This window comes from Mirounga leonina, unplaced genomic scaffold (assembly GCF_011800145.1).
Source record: "Mirounga leonina isolate KUSES-001 unplaced genomic scaffold, KU_Mleo_1.0 Mir_101414, whole genome shotgun sequence".
Lineage (NCBI taxonomy): Eukaryota > Metazoa > Chordata > Mammalia > Carnivora > Phocidae > Mirounga > Mirounga leonina.
The window spans coordinates 1538687-1558475 of NW_023270121.1; the positions used below are offsets into that span (position 1 = coordinate 1538687).

The 19789-nt window shown below is 39.0% G+C and overlaps 1 protein-coding gene across 1 annotated transcript in view; it reads left to right on the plus strand.

Moving 5' to 3' along the window:
• Positions 1-18368: 18368 nt before the first annotated feature.
• The window catches only part of NXF5 (nuclear RNA export factor 5), a gene marked incomplete at its 5' end in the record, with an annotated part of 28691 nt that continues 27270 nt past the window's right edge, over positions 18369-19789 (plus strand). The window contains 6 exons of the mRNA XM_035017674.1: positions 18369-18497; positions 18800-18883; positions 18998-19102; positions 19219-19299; positions 19418-19487; positions 19635-19723. Of these exons, the coding sequence (XP_034873565.1) occupies positions 18369-18497; positions 18800-18883; positions 18998-19102; positions 19219-19299; positions 19418-19487; positions 19635-19723 (558 nt within the window). The remainder of the gene's footprint in view (positions 18498-18799; positions 18884-18997; positions 19103-19218; positions 19300-19417; positions 19488-19634; positions 19724-19789) is intronic.

Genomic DNA, 19789 nt, shown 5'->3' on the forward strand with positions numbered 1-19789 from the left:
TGTTTTTCCCTTATGTTCATCTGTTTGTTTCTTAAATTCCACATAGGAGTAAAATCATATCATATTTGTCTTTCTCTGACTGACTTATTTCACCTAACATAATGCACTCTAGCTCCATCCACATCACTGCAAATGGCAAGATTTCATTCTTTTTGATGGCTGCGTAATATTCCACTCTGTGTATATACCACTTCTTCTTTATCCATTCATCAGTTGATGGACATTTGGGCTCTTTCCATAGTTTAGCTATTGTAGATAATGCTGCTATAAGCATAGGGGTTTGTGTGCCCCTTCAAATCAGTATTTTTGTATCCTTTGGGTAAATACCTAGTGGTGCAATTGCTATATCTTAGGGTAGTTCTATTTTAACTTTCTGAGAAACCTCCATACTGTTTTCCACAGTGGCTGCACCTCTGTTTATATTCCCACCAACAGTATAAGAGGGACCCCTTTCTCCACATCCTCGCCAACATCTATTGTTTCCTGTGTTTTTAATTTTAGCCATTCTGACAGGGTGAGGTGGTATCTCATCGTGGTTTTGATTTGTATTTCCTTGATGATGAGTGATGTTGAGCATCTTTTCATGTGTCTGATGGCTATCTGGGTGTCATCTTTGGAAAAATGTCTATTCATGTCTTCTGCTCATTTCTAAACTGGATTATTTATTTTTTGGGTGTTGAGTTTGAGAGTTCTTTATAGATTTTAGATACTAATCCTTTGTCAGATATGTCATATTATAAATATCTTCTACAATTCCATAGGTTGCCTTTTAGTATTGTTGATTGTTTCCTTCATTGTGTGAAAGCTTTTTATCTTGATGAAGTCCCAACCGTTCATTTTTGGTTTTGTTTCCCTTGCCTCTAGAGTCCTGTCTAGTAGAGTCATGTCTAGTAACAAGTTGCTACAGCCGAGGTAAAAGAGGTTGCTCCTTGTGTGCTCCTCTAGGATTTTGATGCTTTCTTGTCTCATGTTTAGGTCTTTCATCCATTTTGAATTTATATTTGTGTATGGTATAAGAAAGTGTTCCAGTTTCATGCTTCTGCATGCTACTGTCCAGTTTTCCCAGCACCATTTGAAGAAACTATCTTTTTCCATTGGATGTTCTTTCCTGCTTTGTCGAAGACTAGTTGACCCTATAGTTGTATGTTCATTTCTGGGTTTTCTGTTCTGTTCCATTGGTCTATGTGTCTGGTTTTGTGCCAGTACCATACTGGCTTGATGGCTACAGCTTTATAATATAGCTTGAAGTCCAGAATTTTGATGCCACCAGCTTTGGTTTTCTTTTTCAAAATTCCTTTGGCCATTTGGGGTCTTTTGTGGATCCATACAAATTTTAGGATAGTTTGTTCTAGGTTTTTAAAAGATGTTGTTGGTATTTTGCTAGGGATTGCATTGTATGTGTAGATTTCCTTAGGTAGTATAGACATTTTAACAATATTTGTTCTTCCAATCCATGAACATGAAATGTTTTTCCATTTCTTTGTGTCTTTTTCACTTTCTTTCATTAGTGTTCTATATTTTTCAGTGTACAGACCTTTTACCTCTTTGGTTAGGTTTATTCCTAGGTATCTTATTGTTTGGGGTGCAATTATAAATGGGATCGATTCCTTGATTTCTCTTTCTGCTGCTTCATTATTGGTGCATAGAAATGCAACAGATTTCTGTACACTGATTTTATATCCTGTGACTTTGCTGAATACATGTATTAGTTCTACCAGTTTTTTGGTGGAGTTTTTTGGGTTTTCTACATAGAGTATCATGTTGTCTGCAAAGAGTGAAATTTGACTTCTTCCTTGCTGATTTGGATTCCTTTTATTTCTTTTTGTTGTCTGATTGCTGAGGCAAAGACTTCCAGTACTATGTTAAATAGTAACGGTGAGAGTGGACATCCCTGTCTTGTTTGAGACCCTAGAGGAAAAGCTCTCAGTTTTTCCCCATTGAGGATGATAATAGCTGTGTATCTTTAATATATGGCCCTTATGATGTTGAGGTATACCTACTTTGTTGAGTGTTTTTATCAAGAGTGGATGTTGTACTTTTTCAAGTGCTTTTTCTGTATCTAATAAGAAGATCATATGGTTCTTATCCTTTCTTTTATTAATGTGGTGTATCACATTGATTGATTTGTGAATATTGAACCACCCCTGAAGCCCAGGAATAAATCCCGCTTGATAGTGGTGAATAATTCTTTTAATGTACTGTTGGATCAATTTGCTAGTTGAGAATTTTTGCATCCATATTTATCAGGGATATTGGCCTGTAATTCTCTTTTTTAGTGGGGTCTTTGTCTGGTTTTGGAATTAAGGTAATGCTGGCCTTGTAGAATGAGTTTGGAAGTTTTTCTTCTGTTTCTGTTTTTTGGAACAGTTTGAGAAGAATAGGTTTATTAACTCTTCTTTAAATGTCTGGTAGAATTCCCTGGGAAGCCATCTGGCCCTGGACTTTTGTTTGTTGGGAGATTTTTGATTACTGATTCAATTTCTTTGCTGGTTATGGGGCTGTTCAAATTTTCTATTTCTTCCTGTTTTGGTGTTCGTAGTTTGTATGTTTCTAGAAATTTGTCCATTTCTTCCAGATTGCCCAGTTTGTTGGCATATAATTTTATATAATATTCTCTTATAATTTTTACATTTCTGTGATTGTGATCTCTCCTCTTTCTCTCATGATTTTATTTGGGTGCTTTCTCTTTTCTTTTTGGTAAGTCTGGCTAGGAGTTTACCTATTTTATTAATTCTTTCAAAGAACCAGCTCTTAGTTTTGTTGATCTGTTCTACTGTGGGTTTTTGTTTTGTTTTGTTTTTATATCATTTATTTCTGCTCTAATCAATTATTTCCCTTCTTCTGCTGGCTTTAGGTTTCATTTGCTGTTCCTTTTCTAGCTCCTTTAGGTGTAAGGTTAGGTTGTGTATCTGAGACATTTTTTACTTCTTGAGATAGGCCTGTATTGCAATATTCTTCCCTCTTAGGACTGCCTTTGCTGCATCCCAAAGGTTTTGAACTGTTGTGTTTTCATTTTCATTTGCTTCCATGTATTTTTTTTATTTTTTTCTTTAATTTCCTGGTTAACCCATGCATTCCTTACTAAGATGTTCTTTAACCTCCATGTATTTGTAGTCTTTCCAAATTTTTTTCTTGTGGTTGACTTCAAGTTTCATAGCATTGTGGTCTGAAAATATGCATGCTATTATCTTGAACTTTTTGTACTTTTTGAGGCTTGATTTGTGACCCTGTATGTGAACTATTCTGGAGATTGTTCCATGTAGACTCGAAAAGAAAATATTTCTGGTGATGTTCTCTGTTCCTTTCTAGTCTTTGTTGCTTTTGGTCTTTATTTTCCCCACTCAGAGTCACCTTTAGTATTTCTTGCAAGGCTGGTTTAGTGGTCATGAATTCCTTTAGTTTTTGTTTATCTGAGAAACTCTTTATCTCTCCTTCTATTCTGAATGACAGCCCTGCCAGATAAAGTATTCTTGGCTGCATATTTTTCCCATTCAGCATGTTGAATATATCATGCCACTCACTTCTGGCCTGCCAAGTTTCTGTGGACAGTTCTGCTACAACCTGATCTGTCTTCCCTTGCAGGTTAAGGACTTTTTTCCCTTGCTGCTTTCAGCATTCTTTCCTTGTCTGTGTAGTTTGTGAGTTTGACTATGATAGGTCTTAGTGATGGCCAGCTTTTGTTGAATTTAATGGGAGTTCTCTGTGCTTGGATTTCAATGTCTATGTCCTTACTCAGATTAGGAGTTTTCAGGTGTAATTTGCTCAAATAAACCTTCTGTCCCATTTTCTCTCTTCTTCTTCTGGGATTCTTATGATATGAATGTTATTAACCTTTAAGGAGTTGCTGAGTTCCCTACATCTACATTTGTGATCCAATACCTTTCTTTCCCTCTTCTTTTCAGCTTCATTATTTTCCATAATTTTATCTTCTATATTACTGATTTATTCCACTGCTTCATCCAACCTCATTGTCATGGAATCTAGTCAGATTTGCATCTCAGTTATAGCATTTTTTTATTTCAGCCTGACTAGTTTTTAGTTCTTTTATCTCTGCAGTAAGTGATCCTCTAGTGTCTTCTATGCTTTTTTCAAGCCTAGGTAATATCCTTATAATTGTTGTTTTAAATTTTGGTTCAGACATCTTACTTATATCTGTATTGATTAAATCCCTGGCTTTACTTCTTTCTGTTATTTCTTTTGGGGTGAATTCCTCTGTCTTGTTATTTTGTCTAGGTCACTGTTTTTTGTGTGTGATTGTTAGGAAAGCCTGTTATATTCCTGCTCCTGAGAGTAATGGCTATATTAAGAAGAGGACCAAAAACAAAAATGTCCTATATGTACTCTGCTCCAGTGTTTTGGCTGCTCCTACCCTCAGGTCAGTCCTCTGCAGAGTTTCTTTTTTGCCTGCAGTGGGGAGTGTTTGGACCTTGTCCACTGTGTGGCAAGTTTTAACTGGGTGTCTTTTGGTCTGCTTGTTAAAAGAAGCTAGATCCTAATTCCCCCAGAGTTGAAGCTTTGCAGCACTCTAGCACAGTAAACTTGGTGCTTATGAGGGGTTTGTGCTGGTCTTCTAGGGGTGGGGCCTGCTGAACTGATTCCAGAAGAACTTGCCTAGGAAAGATGCTCCTGCAGGGTGCAGGGGGGCGGGGTCTGGCATAAGCAGCTCCAGCCTCCACTGGGGGCACTGTGTTGCTCACTGAAGGCTTTCAGTGCTGATGGGTGGGGATGGGGAATGGCCTTGTTCCACTCTCTTGTCCCTGGAGCAGGGAGTTTGCACCTGTCACTCTTCACAGAAGAACAAACAATCACCCATCTTGTGTCCCTGGCTTCTGTCAGATCCATGCCTTCACCCTGTCTCTGTCTGAGCTATTTGCCTGCCAGATGGCAAAGTACTCCTGTGTTTTACCTCAGGCATGCAGCTGGGTTTCGAAACTCCAAATTTTAGGAACCCACATGGCCTGGACCTGCACTGGTCCTCTGGGAGAGGGTCTCACTGCACTTTTCTGGTTTGCAGGTTTGTTCCAGAGAAGTGGTGACACAACCACACTGCAGTTCAGAGATTATGGTAAAGTGCAGCAAAAAGTCAGCACCAAGGTTTTCTGCCCTCAGCTGGTGTCTTGGTTCCTATGCTAGGGAACAGGGCAGCACGTTGGCACTGCCAGTTCTTTTGTCCCTGGAGAGGCTGTGTCACCACTCCCAAATTCACTCCAAAGAAGGGGAATTGTTTCTCCCCATGCCACTCAGGGGATCCTCAGACCACGATGCCCACTCCCGGGTCTCTGCCCTCCTTCCTCACAGGAGCACCGCTAAGCCCACCAGGCATGACCCCGGTGATGGCTCAGAATTCTAAAATTTCAGACTTTGCACTCTGCTGCTTATGATAACTTGTGGTAGTCGGTCTCCCCCTCTTTTCCCAGTCAGTGGTTTTGGGGAAGAATTTTTCTTGTGTAATCCCCTACCTACTGCTTCTCTCTCTCTCCCCCTCTCCCTCCTCTCTGTGATCAAGGCTCCCTCCACTTCACAGGACCTACAGTCTTTTCTCCCCCAAATCAACTCTCTGCAGCTCCTACCTTCCACAGGTGGTCATTTTTCTACCTATAGATGTGCAGTTTTGTTCTCTCAGTCCTCCGATCGATTTTTTGGGTGTTCAGAATGATTTGATATTTATCTAGCTGTGTTCGAGGGATGAGGCAAGCTAAATGTCCCCATACTACTCTGCCATCTTAACTCCTCCCTCTTTTTTCTATCTCCCCAAGTAGCTCTAGTGTGTGAACAATGTTCAGAACTACCTGAATGATTTAAATGACGACAGTGTAAGTATTTAACAATATTTCATTTGAAAATTTTGTACTTGTGGTTTTGGAATAATGATATTACATTAATAAATACATATAATATGCCAATAGTAATAAACAAGGTGCAGATGAAAGCCAAGCACCCATGAGCACAGTGCTGACTTGGCAGTGAAGCTTTCTTTGCAGGAGACAATTACAACCCAAGGTAAGGATGGAAGAGACAGAACAAACTCAACAAATCAAATGATTTGCACTAAGGGAATAAAAATAAATAAATAAATAAAAAAAAAACAGAAAAAGCTGAACAAGACCTTAAGATAATATTTTCTAGAGAGATAAAAGAGTGATAAAGGAAGAAGTTATATCCATTATAAAAGAACAGAAAACTGATCAAGAAATATGGCTGATTTAACATAAAGATTTACTTTCACTTCTTCCTGAAATCTCATTAAAATAATATCAAAGGTATACAGATACATGTGATGGGATATTATTCAACAATAAAAAAAAGCAAAAATATGGGCGGATCTCAAAAACACTGTGCTGACTTAAAGAAGCCAGACACAAAGGCATGCAGGGTGTATGATTCCATTTATATGAGATTCTAGAGCAGGCAAAATGAATATGTAGTGACAGAATGCAGATCAAGGTTTACATGGAGATGAGAGAAAAAGAGACTAATTTGCTATGGTATATATGCATGTGGTATATGCTTTATATTTGATCAAGGTGGTGGTTAGCTCTAATCCCTGATTTTTACATATAAGTAATTTGGGATCAGGATAAATTGGGTGAATCGTCCAAATTGTTGCAGCTTATTAATCAGAGAGAAGACAGGGGGATCTGATTATCAATAATAAATTATTTCTATTGTGCTGTGTAATGAGTCAATAGGAGTAGTGCTTCCCTCCAAGCACCTGACAAAACCTCAACCCACCCGTGTATAGTAGTGAAGCGTGGACATGAAGGTATAATGTCTGCATTCCAATCACCCATTTTTAAACACAGTTGACATTCTTATGTTCTTTTACCTTGACTTCTTTATGTTTATATTTATAAATCAAAACAAACTTTCACTAATATTTATTTCTGAATAATGTATTATAATGTACATTTTTAAAAATTGTGGTAAAAAACACAGTACATAAAATTTACCATCATAACCATTTCTAAGTATATAGTTCGGTACTGTTAAGTATACTCACATTGTTGTGAAACCAATCTCCAGAACTTTTTCATCTTACAAAACTGAAACTATATTAAACAGCAGGTTCTCCTTGCCCTTTCCCCCAACCCCTGATAACCACCATTCTACTGTCTGTTTCTATGAATTTGACTACCTAAGATACATCATAAGAGTGGAATCATACAGTATTTGTCTTATTGTGACCAGCTTATTTCATTTAGCATAATATTTTCAAGGTTCATCCATCTTGTAACATGTGACAGGATTTTCTTCCATTTTAAGGTTGAATAATATCTTATTGTATGTATATACCAAAATTTTTTTATCCATTCATCCATCAGTGAACATTTTACCATCTACCTCTTGGTTGTTTATGAATAGTGCTATGAACATGCATGTGCAAATATCTCTTTGAGACTCCACTTTCAATTCGTAATATATAACCAGAATTGGGATTGTTGGGTCATATGGTAGTTCTATTTTTAATTTTTTGAGGAATCTCCATACTATTTTCCATAAAGGCTATATTGTTTTGCATTTCCACCAACAGTGCACAAGCCTTCCAGTTCTTCACATCCTCACAAACACTTGCTCTGTTTGGGTTTTTTCTGTAGCCATCCTAATAGGTGTAGGTGATAGCTCACTGTGGTTTTTATTTGTATCCTTCTGCTGATTAGTGATGTTTCCTTCTATTCCTATTTTGTCAAGTGTTTTTTTTAATTATGAAAATGTGTTAAATTATGTAAAATGTTTTTCTGCATAACTGTGATTATCTGTTTTTGTCCTTCATTCTGTTAATGTAGTTTATTACATTGATTGATTTTCACATGTTGAACTATTCTTGCATCCTATGGATAACTTGCACTTGGTCATGGTGTATAAACCTTTTAATGTGCCGTTATATTTGGTTTGTTCATATTTTGTTGAGGATTTTGCATCAATATTCACCAGGGATATTGGCCTATAGTTTTCTTGTAGTGTCTGTCTGGCTTTGGTATAAGGGTAATGCTGGTCTCCTAGAATAAGCTTGGAAATATTCCTTCTTCAGTTTTTTGGACAGGTTTCATTTGGCATTCATTCTTTAAATATTTGATAAAATTCTCCAGCGAAAGGCATCTGGCCCTGGGCTTTACCTTGTTGGGAGGTTTTTGATAATTGATTCACTCCCCTTACTATCGATCTGTTCAGATTTTCTATTTCGGTTATGATTCAATCTTGGTAGTTTGTGTTTTTCTAGGAATTTATTTCTTCTAGGTTTTCCAATTTGTTAGCATACAATTGTTCATAACATACTCCTATAATACTTTCCATTTCTGTAGTATCAGTTGTAATGCCCCTCTTTCATTACTGACTTTAGTTATTTGGATCTTTATTTTTTTCTTAGTGAATCTAACTAGAGGGTTGTCAATTTTGTTAATCTTTTCAAAAACCCGACTCTAAAGTTTCGTTGATTTTTTCTATTGTTTATCTCTTCTCTATTTCATTTATCTTTGCTCTTACTGAATTATTTCCTTCCTTCTGTTAGTTTTGGGTTTAGCTTGGCCTTTTTCTAATTTCTTGAAGTATAAAAGTATGTTGTTGATTTGGGATCTTTCATCTTTTTAATGTACACATTTAGAACTATAAACTTCCTTGTTAGCACTGCTTATGCTTCATCCCATACGTTTTGGTATGTTTTATGTTCATTTTAATTTGTCTGGAAGTAGTTTCTAATTTCCTTTGTAATTTCTTTGACCCATGGGTTGTTTATGAGTGTGTTGTTTAATTTCAATACATTCATGGATTTTCCAGTTTTCCTCATAGTATTGATGTCTAGTTTCATTCCATTGTGATTGGAAGAGATATTTGTATTATTTCAGTCTTCTTGAGTTTGTTAAGACTTACGTTGTGGCCTTACATGCAGTCCTGGAGAATGTCCCATGTGTGCTTGAGAAGCATGTATGCTGTTCCTGGGGGAGTGTTATGTATATGTTTATTTGGCCCAGTTAATCTATACTGTTGCTTAAGTCTTCTATTGCCGTATTGATCTTCCATCTGGATGTTCTATCCATTATTAAAAGTTAGGTATTGCAGTCTCCTACTATTATTGTGTTGTTGTTTATTTCCCCCTTCAATTTTATCAAAGATTCCTTCATGTATTTAGGAACTCTGTAGTGCATACATACATAAATATTTTTTATATCATCTTGCTGAATTGATCCTTTCACTATTATATAATGTCCTTCTTTGTCTTTTCTGACAGTTTTTTACTTAATGTATATTTTGTCTGGTATTAGTATAGCCACTGCGACTCTCTTTTGGTTACCATTTGCATAGAATATCTTTTTCCACCCTTTCACTTTCAGCTTATGTATGTCCTTAGATCTAAAGTGAATCTCTTGTAGAGAGCATATAGTTGGATCTTGTTTTTTCAATCCATTCAGGCAATCTATGTCTTTTGATTGGGGAGATAAATCCATTTACATTTGAAGTAATAACTGATGGGAAAGGACTTACTATTGCCATTTTGTTCATTATTTTCTGTATGTCTTGTAGCTTTTTTGTCCCTACTTTCCTCTCTCACTGTCTTCCTCTGTATTTAATTGATGTTTTGTAATGATATGTTTTGATTCCCTTCTCATTTGCTTTTGCATATATTCTATAGATATTTTCTTTGTGGTTATCACATAAAATCTATGTGGTAATTACATAAAACATCTTAAAGTTATTGGGGCGCCTGAGTGGCTCAGATGGTTAAACATCTGCTTTTGGCTTAGGTCATGATCCCAGGGTCCTGGGATTGAGTCCCACATTGGGCTCCTGGCTCAGTGGGGAGCCTGCTTCTCCCTCTCCCTCTCCCTCTGCCTCTCCCCCTGCTCATTCTCTCTCTCTCTCTCTCTCTCTCTCTGTATCTCTCTCTCTCAAATGAATAAAATCTTTTAAAAAAATTATAACATTTGTTTTAAATTGATAAAAATTTAACTTCAATTGCATACAAAAACTTTACTGCTTTACACCTCCACCTCCCCTACTTTATGCTATTGAGGTTGCACATACATCTTTATATATTGTATATTCATTAACATAGACTTATAGGTTTTTAAAAATATTTCTGTCATTTAAATTCTCATTGTCATTTAATGCACCAAAATTACAATAGTACAGGTTACTATATTTGTCCATGTATTTACCTTTACTGCAGAATCTAATATTTTCATACAGCTTAGTGTTTCTGTCTACAATTCTTTTATTTTAGCTTGGACTCCCTTTAGTATTTCTTGTAGAACAATTCTAGTGAGAATGAACTCCCTCAGCTTTTGTTTATCTGGAAAAGTTTTAATTTCTCCTTCATTTGTTAAAGGCAATTTGCCAGATACAGTATTCTTTATTGACAGTTATTTTTTTTTACTTCAGTACTTAGAATATATCATCTCACTCCCTTCTAGCCTGCAACATTTTGGCTGACAAATCAACTGGTAATCATATAAAAATTCCCTTGTACATGATGAATTGCTTTTCTCTTGATGCTTACAAGATTCTCTCAGTGTCTTTGACTTTAGACAATTTGATAATGTAATTTAGTGTGATTCTTTTTGAATTTATCCTAATTTGAGTTTCTTCAGCTTCTTGAATCATCATGTCCATGTCTTTCCTCAAATTTGGGAAGTTTGGGCCATTATTTTTGCAAATAAGCTCTCTGCCCCTTTCTCTTTTCTTTCTGGGATTCCCCCCAATGCATATATTGTTCTTCTTTATAATGCCTCATAAGTCCCATAGGTCTCCTTACTTTTCTTTATTCTTTTATCTTTTTGCTCCTCTGACTCAGTGATTTCAAATGACCTGTCTTCATGTTCACTGATTATTTCTTCTGCCTGACCAATTCTACTGTTGAACCCCTCACAAATTTTTCAGTTGTTCTTGTATCTTGCAGCTCCAGAATTTTTGCTTTTTTTGTAGTGTTTATCATTTTGTTGATGTTCTCATTTTGTTCAGACATCGTTTTCCTGTTTCATCCAGTTGTCTGTCTGTTTTCATTTTTAGCTTATTGAGCATCTTTAGGATCGTTATTTTAAATTCTTTGTCAGACAGCTCACAGATCTTTTTATTTTACAGTCAGTTTCTGGAGTTTTATTTTATTCTTTTAACTGGACCATATTTCCCTGTTTCTTTGTAGGACTTGTAAATTTTGCTAATACTTGGGCATTTGAAAAAGCAACCAACTCCACCAGTTGTTGTGTACAGGTTTCATGCAGGGGATGACCTTCACTAAGGTCAACCTTGCTGGAAGCTCTAAGACCTTTCATACATTTTCTGGTCTCTTGCTCTCCCTGGCATCTGCCTGTGAAACCGCAGTTCCAATTTACTGCTCACCTCTGTTTTCAGCACTTTCTAAACTTTGATGCAAGCCCAGTAAGTTTTCTAATTTAAACAAGACAAATTCATCCTGGATCAGTCCCCTAACAAGCCAGAATGTTGGATATATGGTCCACTCTTGTTTCCATCCCAAGGGAAGGAAGGAATATGGGCGGCTTCCTCCCAGTTGTTCTATGGTGTGTCACAAAGACAGAGGGGCATGATCAATCCTGCAAAACAACATGAATTTTACTACCCCTTTAGCTAAAATCCCTTCTTGGTTTTATAAGGGCTTGAAAGCTGTATTTTCTCAGTTGATCTCCAGAATCTTTACAGAGGTATTCTGGTTCATGTGTTGTTGTTAATTCAATGTCTCTGTTGGGGAAGGAAGGCCTGTAGCTTCCTGGTCAACCATGTTGCTGACATCACTCTGTAATACACAATTTTGTATCCTGACTTTTTTTTCTTTCACAAAGTGTCATAAGGTGTCAGGAGTATTCTATCTTGTTTTTTGAGCCTACCACTTAAACTTGAATCATTTTTTTATAGAGAGAAAGAGAACATAAGTGGGAGGGAGGGGCAGAGGGAGAGGGAGAGAGAGAATCTTAAGCAGCATGGAGCCTGACATGGGGCTTGATCTCACAACTCTGAGATCATGACCTGAGCCAAACTCAAGAGTCAGACACTTAACCAACTGAGCTACCCAGATGCCCCACACTTTTTAAAATAATGATACATTTTTAGCAAAAATACTGGAACTCAGCATGTAAGCCCCCTTTCAGATCAGTCTGTATGCCTATTTCAGAGTGTAAGCTTTTTATTTTGGTTCTCTTAATCAGATAAATGTCAGATAATTTCACACTAAGGCTATCTTGTTTTACTGTTGCTACTTTATAAAATACATTAATAGCTGACACCACAATCTTCTCCCATACACCCATCTGTTTTCCTTCTCATTTCCCAGAGGACTAATAACAATGAATGCAAATAACACCCATTCATCCTTTACTAAACACCAGATGTTGTACTAAGTACTGACCTAATAATAGCTAACTTACTTACAGTGTTTATTTGGTCACAGGCATTTCTCCAGGTGTTTTCCATGTATTTCCATATATTAACTCAATTTTCACAACTATGAGGCAAAACTGTTACTATTTTCAATTTAAGGGAAAAAAAATAAGGTGAGTCACCATGAAGTCAAAGTTACTTTCCCTGGACCATAGAATTTAGCACCAGGATTCAAACCCTCATTGATATGACCTCTAACCCTATGCCCATAACCAATGATGTATGACTCTGTGTTAGGGCTGAAATGAGCACTGGGATGGTACCCAAAGTCCAGTGGGCAATATTGACTGTGGTGTCTGGGACCAACATGACCTTAACTCTAACTTTCTGTCCAAGAGACTCATCACTGTATGCTCTTCCCCTGTATGATCTCTTTTTTCTCAGACTGTGTGGGAACTATTTCTCTGGTGTTCAGCTTGAAGATGAAGTAGCAGAGACAGACAAGTTATACATGGAAAGAAAGGACAGTTTCCAGAGAGGTGTATATTGCCAGGATGAATTCAGTTCCTCATAGACTTTTTCCATTTGTGTTTCATTCTCTTCCTAATGATCATCCTCATCTTTCTGGCCCATACATCCATCCCTTGGACTTTTTGCTCTGTATGTCAGGTACCCATGCCCCTTCTTTCCCATCCTTGATTCGAGGGACAATCATTTCTACCCCTCCTCTGTCAATATCGGCCACTCCCTGATCCCATTGTCTTTCTGTGTCAAAAAGCCTATAAAACACAGTCATATAAGTATATATTTCAGCATAGAATATTTTAAAGTGAAATGTCTGGGTCAAAGTGTAAGAATGACTTCTGAATGGTTAAGCATACTGTAGGAAATTAGATCCTCCTGCACTGTTAGTGGAGAAGTATATAGGTGTAAATATCCTTAGGAAATTGTCTCTTATAATTTAAAATATGATGTGCTTCTTCTGGGAAGCTGTAAAGCACAGAATCAAAACTTGGAACTGTCCTAAATCCCAAGCCATGCTCCACTTGGTAATTTGGCTTCCACCATTAAAAATACCTTGTATAGAGAATTCTAACACTTCAAATTTGAAAATCAATTCAAATATTAAAATGCCAAGATGTAAAAAAAATTAAAGGGCATATTAAAAACAAGAAGCAAGTATTGGGTATATATAGTATATAATACATGAAAAGAAAATGTACTTTAGGGTCCTGTTTTGTGTGGCAATGTACTTTCTAACATGACTGGAAATACATGTATCTGTAATCTAATTATACAGATGTAAAACAGATAATATCAACACATGCCCATGCATACACACATGCTCATTCACACACTCTTGCTTTCCTCTGATACAAGGACCATACTGCTGTCACAAAGCTGAGCACTCACAGACATACATGTAGGTCCAGAACATTCTTCCTACACATACCAGGCACCCAAGAAGCTATATCTGCTGGATTTAAGGAAAGCTTCTCCTCATTTCTGCCACCAGATTGCAAAAGCCTCCCTTCCTCATGAGAGACTATGGACTCTTAGAAACAAACTGAGGGTTTTAGAGGGGACGGGGGTGGGGGGATTGGTTAGCCAGTGATGGGTATTAAGGAGGGCACGTACTTCATGGAACACTGGGTGTTATACGAAAACAATGAACCCTGGATCACTACATCAAAAATTAATGATGTATTGTATGGTGACTAACATAATAAAATAAATTTTTTTAAAAAAGCCTCCTCAGATCAGAAAAGCAGTAGTTTTAGCATTAACCAAGAGGTGGGTAATTAGCTCTAGTTCTAACTGTACACTAATAAAAAAGACTAATTTTGCAAAAGACAAATTCAACACATGGTAGTTTTACAAGCAGGTTGTGAAACAGTTCTGCAGCCCAGTTTTTTTCTGGAATAAGTAGATATGGGTAGAAATTATTGAGATGTATGGATTCTCAAAAGTGGCTTTGTTGATCACAAATCTACATTGCCTACATTCATTTAACAAATACTAATTAAGCCCCATTATATGCCAGACACTGCCACCTTGAAGTGACTCCTAATCTGCAAACACTGTGATCCAAACAGATTTATCCATCTAGTTCAAGACCCATATCTCCACTTGGTCCAAGGCACCTGTACCCACCCAAGCAAGAATAACTAACTCCTTCTCACAAAACATCATCCCTGGTCTGCTCACAGAAATCTGTCCTTGACACCTGAAAGTCCACCATTAAAGGAGAACCAGCACACTAGCTAGAGGAACACTTAGGATGTGGAAGCAGACCAATAGGTGAGGACACAATTTCTGTTCCACCACTGACTTGGCTGAGAAATCCTGGGAAAGGTACCTAACCCCTGTGAGCCTAATATTCATGATCTGGAAAGGGACTATGGATACAATCGTTTTTGGACTTCTGTAAGGAGGTCAAAGAATTCTAGTGAGTCTGCCCAATACTGAGCCAATGTTGGTTGCCACTGGGCAAGTGTTGTTTTACTTCTCACCCTGTTCTTTCCCTACCATAGCAGGGATGCCATTACCATGTACTCAACGACATAGCAATGATGTAGGCAGAATTCCAAACTGACACAGGAAGTAGCCATGTGAACACGCATGATGTCATAAAGGATACTCACAACTGTTTCTTCGTGGGAGGATCAGTTAATACTGTGGTAGAGACTGAGGGGGAACCCAGGTAGCCTGGGTGAGAGGCACCAGCTGATTTCCCATACTCTTGTTGTTGCCCTTGTTTTTGGTATGACATTGAGACAGGGATCATGCTGAGAGGCAACACTTCAGTAAGTGGATATGCGTGTGTGCACACGTGTGTGTGCGTGGTCTCTCTGGCTTTTTAATCACATGCCCACTGTCCTATGAGATTCCCAAAACAAGGCTATGCTTGAGATTGCTCTTGTCTGAATCATCTTGATGAGGGAGGCCTCAGGCCCTGTTTAGACTTAGTTGGTCAGTCTGGGGATTGCTGTAGCTGTTAGGTAGCTCACTTTTAACACTTTCTCCTTGACAACATTATTTCTGAAGTAATGTCAGTTCTCAAAGATGACTCTGACGCCCCATACACCATATGTTGACCATGGACTATTATTATTCTTTTTAATATTTGAGTTTTTCCTTTCATTGGTGGATTTTATTGAAAATCAGTTGGTTTCCTGACATTCTCCAAAGGTCACTAATAAGGTTTCTCTCTGTTGTTGTTATTGTTGTTTAGTATCATTATGAGCTCATGGCTTTTTAACATGTTGATGGGCTTCAAACCATTGTTTTGAGCAGAGGAGTTAAATGATTTGTATTATGTTCTGCTGTTGGGTTGGGAAACAGACAGTAAGGGAACAAGGATGAAAGTAGAGGAACCAGTTGGAAGGCAGTATAATCTAGGATATAGACGTTGGTGTCTTGGCCAGGGTGGTTAATAATGGCTGTGGTGAGAAGTGACTAGATTCTGGATGCACTGGAGAGAGGAGGCAAGAGAATTTCCTGATCAGTTGGATGTGGAGTGAGAGAGAGAGAGAGAGAGCACTCCAGGCTGCTTCCAAGTTTTGAGGACTGAGCCATTGGCATTTCAGGGTCAAATGCTCTACCCATGTTTAATTCCACTTCCAGTGCCACACAGGGAAGGTCCCAAAGGTGGTGAGTACAGGATTGTCCTGACAGCAAGGTCACACACTGAAAGCAATGACTCCCCAGAGGAATTAATCTGAGGCATGGTTGTAATCACTACATCATGGAGGGATCAGTAGTGAACAGATTTTTACTCATAAGTGTGCCCTGAGACAGCATGGAGTAATTTAGGTACAAAATGTACAACACACAAACCGAGAGAGCCTTAAATATTAGAACCCAAAAGGAAGCTGTTTTCTACCATTCTAGGTACCTTAATCCTCCCCCCACTGCTTACTCAAACCACTAGTATTATTATCTGCTGTTACACTGTTTCAGTTGAATGTGGTAAAAATAAAATACCCTTAGTGAATCCACTGTGGGAGAGAGAATTGGGACTCTTACTTCTGTAGATGCCAGAAAATTTCCAAATCTTTCCACATGGCGAATTATATATGTTAGCAGGGAGTATTTGCAGGGGGAAGGGTGGACATCAATACAACTCCTAGGAGTAAATACAGGGTGAAGTATCACCAAGACACTAAGTATACCTGTGGTTACAATATCCAAGAAAGTAGATATCAGAGCAAAGGAAATTGTTAAGAGACAGAAAGAGGCATTACATAATGATAAAAGGATCAATCCACTGGGGAGTCGTAATGATCCTAAATGTGTACGGACCAAACAACAGAGATTCAAAGTACATGAAGCAAAAAACTGATAGAGTTGAAAGGAGAAATAACCACATCCATAATTATAATTGGGGCCTTCAACACCACTCCCCTGCCTAGAAAGGGATAAAATTACTAGAGACAAAACAAGCAAGGATATAGGAGATCTGAATAACACAATAAACAGGATCTATATGACATAAATATAGCACTCCACCCAACGACAACAAAGTACATTTTTCCCCCAATATCTATGTAATATTCATCAAGCTAGATCATCTCCTGGACCAACAAACAAACCTCAACAAATTTTAAAAGAATTGAAATCACACAGAGTACATTCTCCGACAATAATAGACCCAAATTGGAAATCAATAATAGAAAGGAAAAAAAAAAGAATCCCTACACACTTAGAAATGGTAGTTGTTATATCGTTCCAGTTTGTCATTCAGATCCTTGTGGTAGAGGAGCTGAGATTAGGAAGAGTTGTCCCCTCAGCTGAAAGGCATTTCAGGCTGGGCAAAAAGAAAGTTCACTTTGGATATTTCAAACTGAGAATTGTTGACAGCAAGGCTGGAGGGAGGGGGACAGCTTAGGAGGCTGTTACATCAGTCCCACCTGACATTAAAGCTTGAACTACACCAGCAAAGGAAGTACAGCTTGCTGATCGTTAGTGGGATCAATTTGGTGGCTGATTGTATTTGGGAAGCATGAGAGAGATTGCCTCCCTGGTATTGGTGTCTTTTTTTTTTTTTAAAGATTTTATTTATTTATTTGAGAGAGAGAATGAGACAGAGAGCATGAGAGGGGGGAGGGTCAGAGAGAGAGGCAGACTCCCTGCTGAGCAGGGAGCCCGACGTGGGACTCGATCCCGGGACTCCAGGATCATGACCTGAGCCGAAGGCAGTCCCTTAACCAACTGAGCCACCCAGGCGCCCCATTGGTGTCGTTTTTAGATAGGCCTGAGAGAAGGTACAATTCAGATGCCTTCCCTGTGTATGGCTGGTTTCCAGTCTAATCCAAAAAACACATCTCTGTTTTTTATAAATCCTGCTTCATTCTTTAAAAGGTTCAATACAGTTTTCTCCTCCTCCTCCTCCTTCCCCAAGATTCCTCCCCTGATAGTGCCATCTGTCAAATAAGGCTCTCTTATCTGGACAAGCAGAGGAGTTTCCTTTCCGGGGTTTGGGGGATTGGACCCTTAGGGCAGGTTGAAACTTTGTTTGCCTTACCATGGTGTTAGCCTAAGATGTGGTACATGGTAAGTGGACCACTGATGTGTCTTCAAACTTGTATTTTTGTTCCTCTTTTGAGAATACAATGATGGTGGTAGCTCACCTCAAGGAAGAAAGGAAGTTTGGCGTTCTTTCGGAAGTAATTTTGACAAGAGGAGCCCTCAATATGAACATGGTGGATATGAGCCTCAGCCTTCACACCTCCAGGAGGTTGATGGAAATGTGTTGATGAAGGATGTCCAGGAGGACCCCCAAGTAAGACAGTAAGTGACCAGGCAGACTGGTTTGCATGCAGCAGCCTCTGGGACTAGGCAACTCTTTCACTCTCCCTGGTCTTTTCTTTTCTCACTGGAAAACTGAAGAATGCTAGAAGGGGAATAAATGGTTAAGCAATCCTAATTGTAGTCCTGGTGACAGAGAGGTGAGAGGGTATAGAAGAAGACTGTCTTAGCATTTATGACCACCCTCCTCCTTTCCACTTCCCCTCCACAGCACTCCCTATAGCAGCCGGCGCAAAAAGAGGAGAGTGAAATGGCAAAATGAAGGCCATATCCATATTACTGTGTGGAGAGATAAAAAAACTCTGAAGAAAATGGGAGAGAACACAAAAGATGGAAACCCAAAGAGCTGGTTCAAGATTACCGTGAGTGTCTTGGCAAGGTCTGCATTAGATAGAATATCCCGGAACCTTATAAAAAAGGAAGACCACATTAAACAACCTTATGTCAATTATTTGGAGGAGAGCTTTCCAATGGAGAGTTCTATCCATTGGAGGATGTAGGAAATCCATATTTGGCACGAAAATAAGAAATAATGCCAGTAGTCCCTTCTTTTGAAGCCCTGTACAGCTCAATAGAAGGTCAGACAAGAACGCTGTTGGGTCTCTTTTCCAGCTTTAATTCTATGTTGTCTCTCTTTACTCCCATCCTTTCTTTTCACCTTTAGATTCCTTATGGGAGACAGTATGACAAGGCATGGCTAATGAATTCAATCCAGAGTCATTGCAGTGTCCCCTTCACTCCAGTGGATGTAAGAGAGGATGGTGAAACCAGATGAGTGGGCACAGGGAAGTGGGGGCGGGGGGAGCCCACTGAGTAGGAAGACTCTATCCTCCAAAATTATTGTTGCCTCCCCCTCCTGCAGTTTCACTACGTGAGAAACCAGGCTCGGTTCTTTGTCCAGGATGTTGGCACTGCCTCTGCATTGAAGGATGTCAACTACAAGATTTGTGACAAGGAGAACCAAAAGGTATGTGTTGAGGGCATTACTTCTACCTAGTCCCGGGGCAGGAGGACAGGGCAGGGGCTGGTCGTTGTCTTTGGGATGAAAGTTCTTGGTGCTGACCCCACGTCTCCTTCCTGCAGATATCTATCTTTGTCAATCCTTCTACTGTACCCTACTCTGTGCGGTATAAGTTGGAGCCAGAAGAAATGGAGCAGCTAAAGGTAATGCAGACTCAAGGTTCATTGTGCCCACACCCAGACCCACCTCTTCTTCCTCTAGCCCCTGATTCCCCTATCCCCACCAGAGCCTCTCAGTGGCTCTCTCCATCTCTCTCTGCAGCTGACCATGGACAAACGCTATGATGTCTCCCAGCAAGCTCTTGACCTCCAGTGTCTCCGCTTTGACCCAGGTACACTTGACAGCAGTAATTCTAGGGCAGGTGAAGGCACAGGGATCTGCCTGGGAGGGAGGCTGAGGGATGGTGATGTGGGGAAGGATTGGTGCTGGCCCTGGACCCCTGTCAGCCTTCTGATTGCCTCCTCTCGGCTTCCTGAAGACTTGGTGGGCCATGATATAGATATGATCCTGAATCGAAGAAACTGCATGGCTGCCACCTTGCAGATCATTGAAGAGAATTATCCCAAGGTGAGGGCTTAGGCCCAGTGCTGTTATTAATGGTAGGGGGTGGAACTCATGGGGTGGAGGACAGAT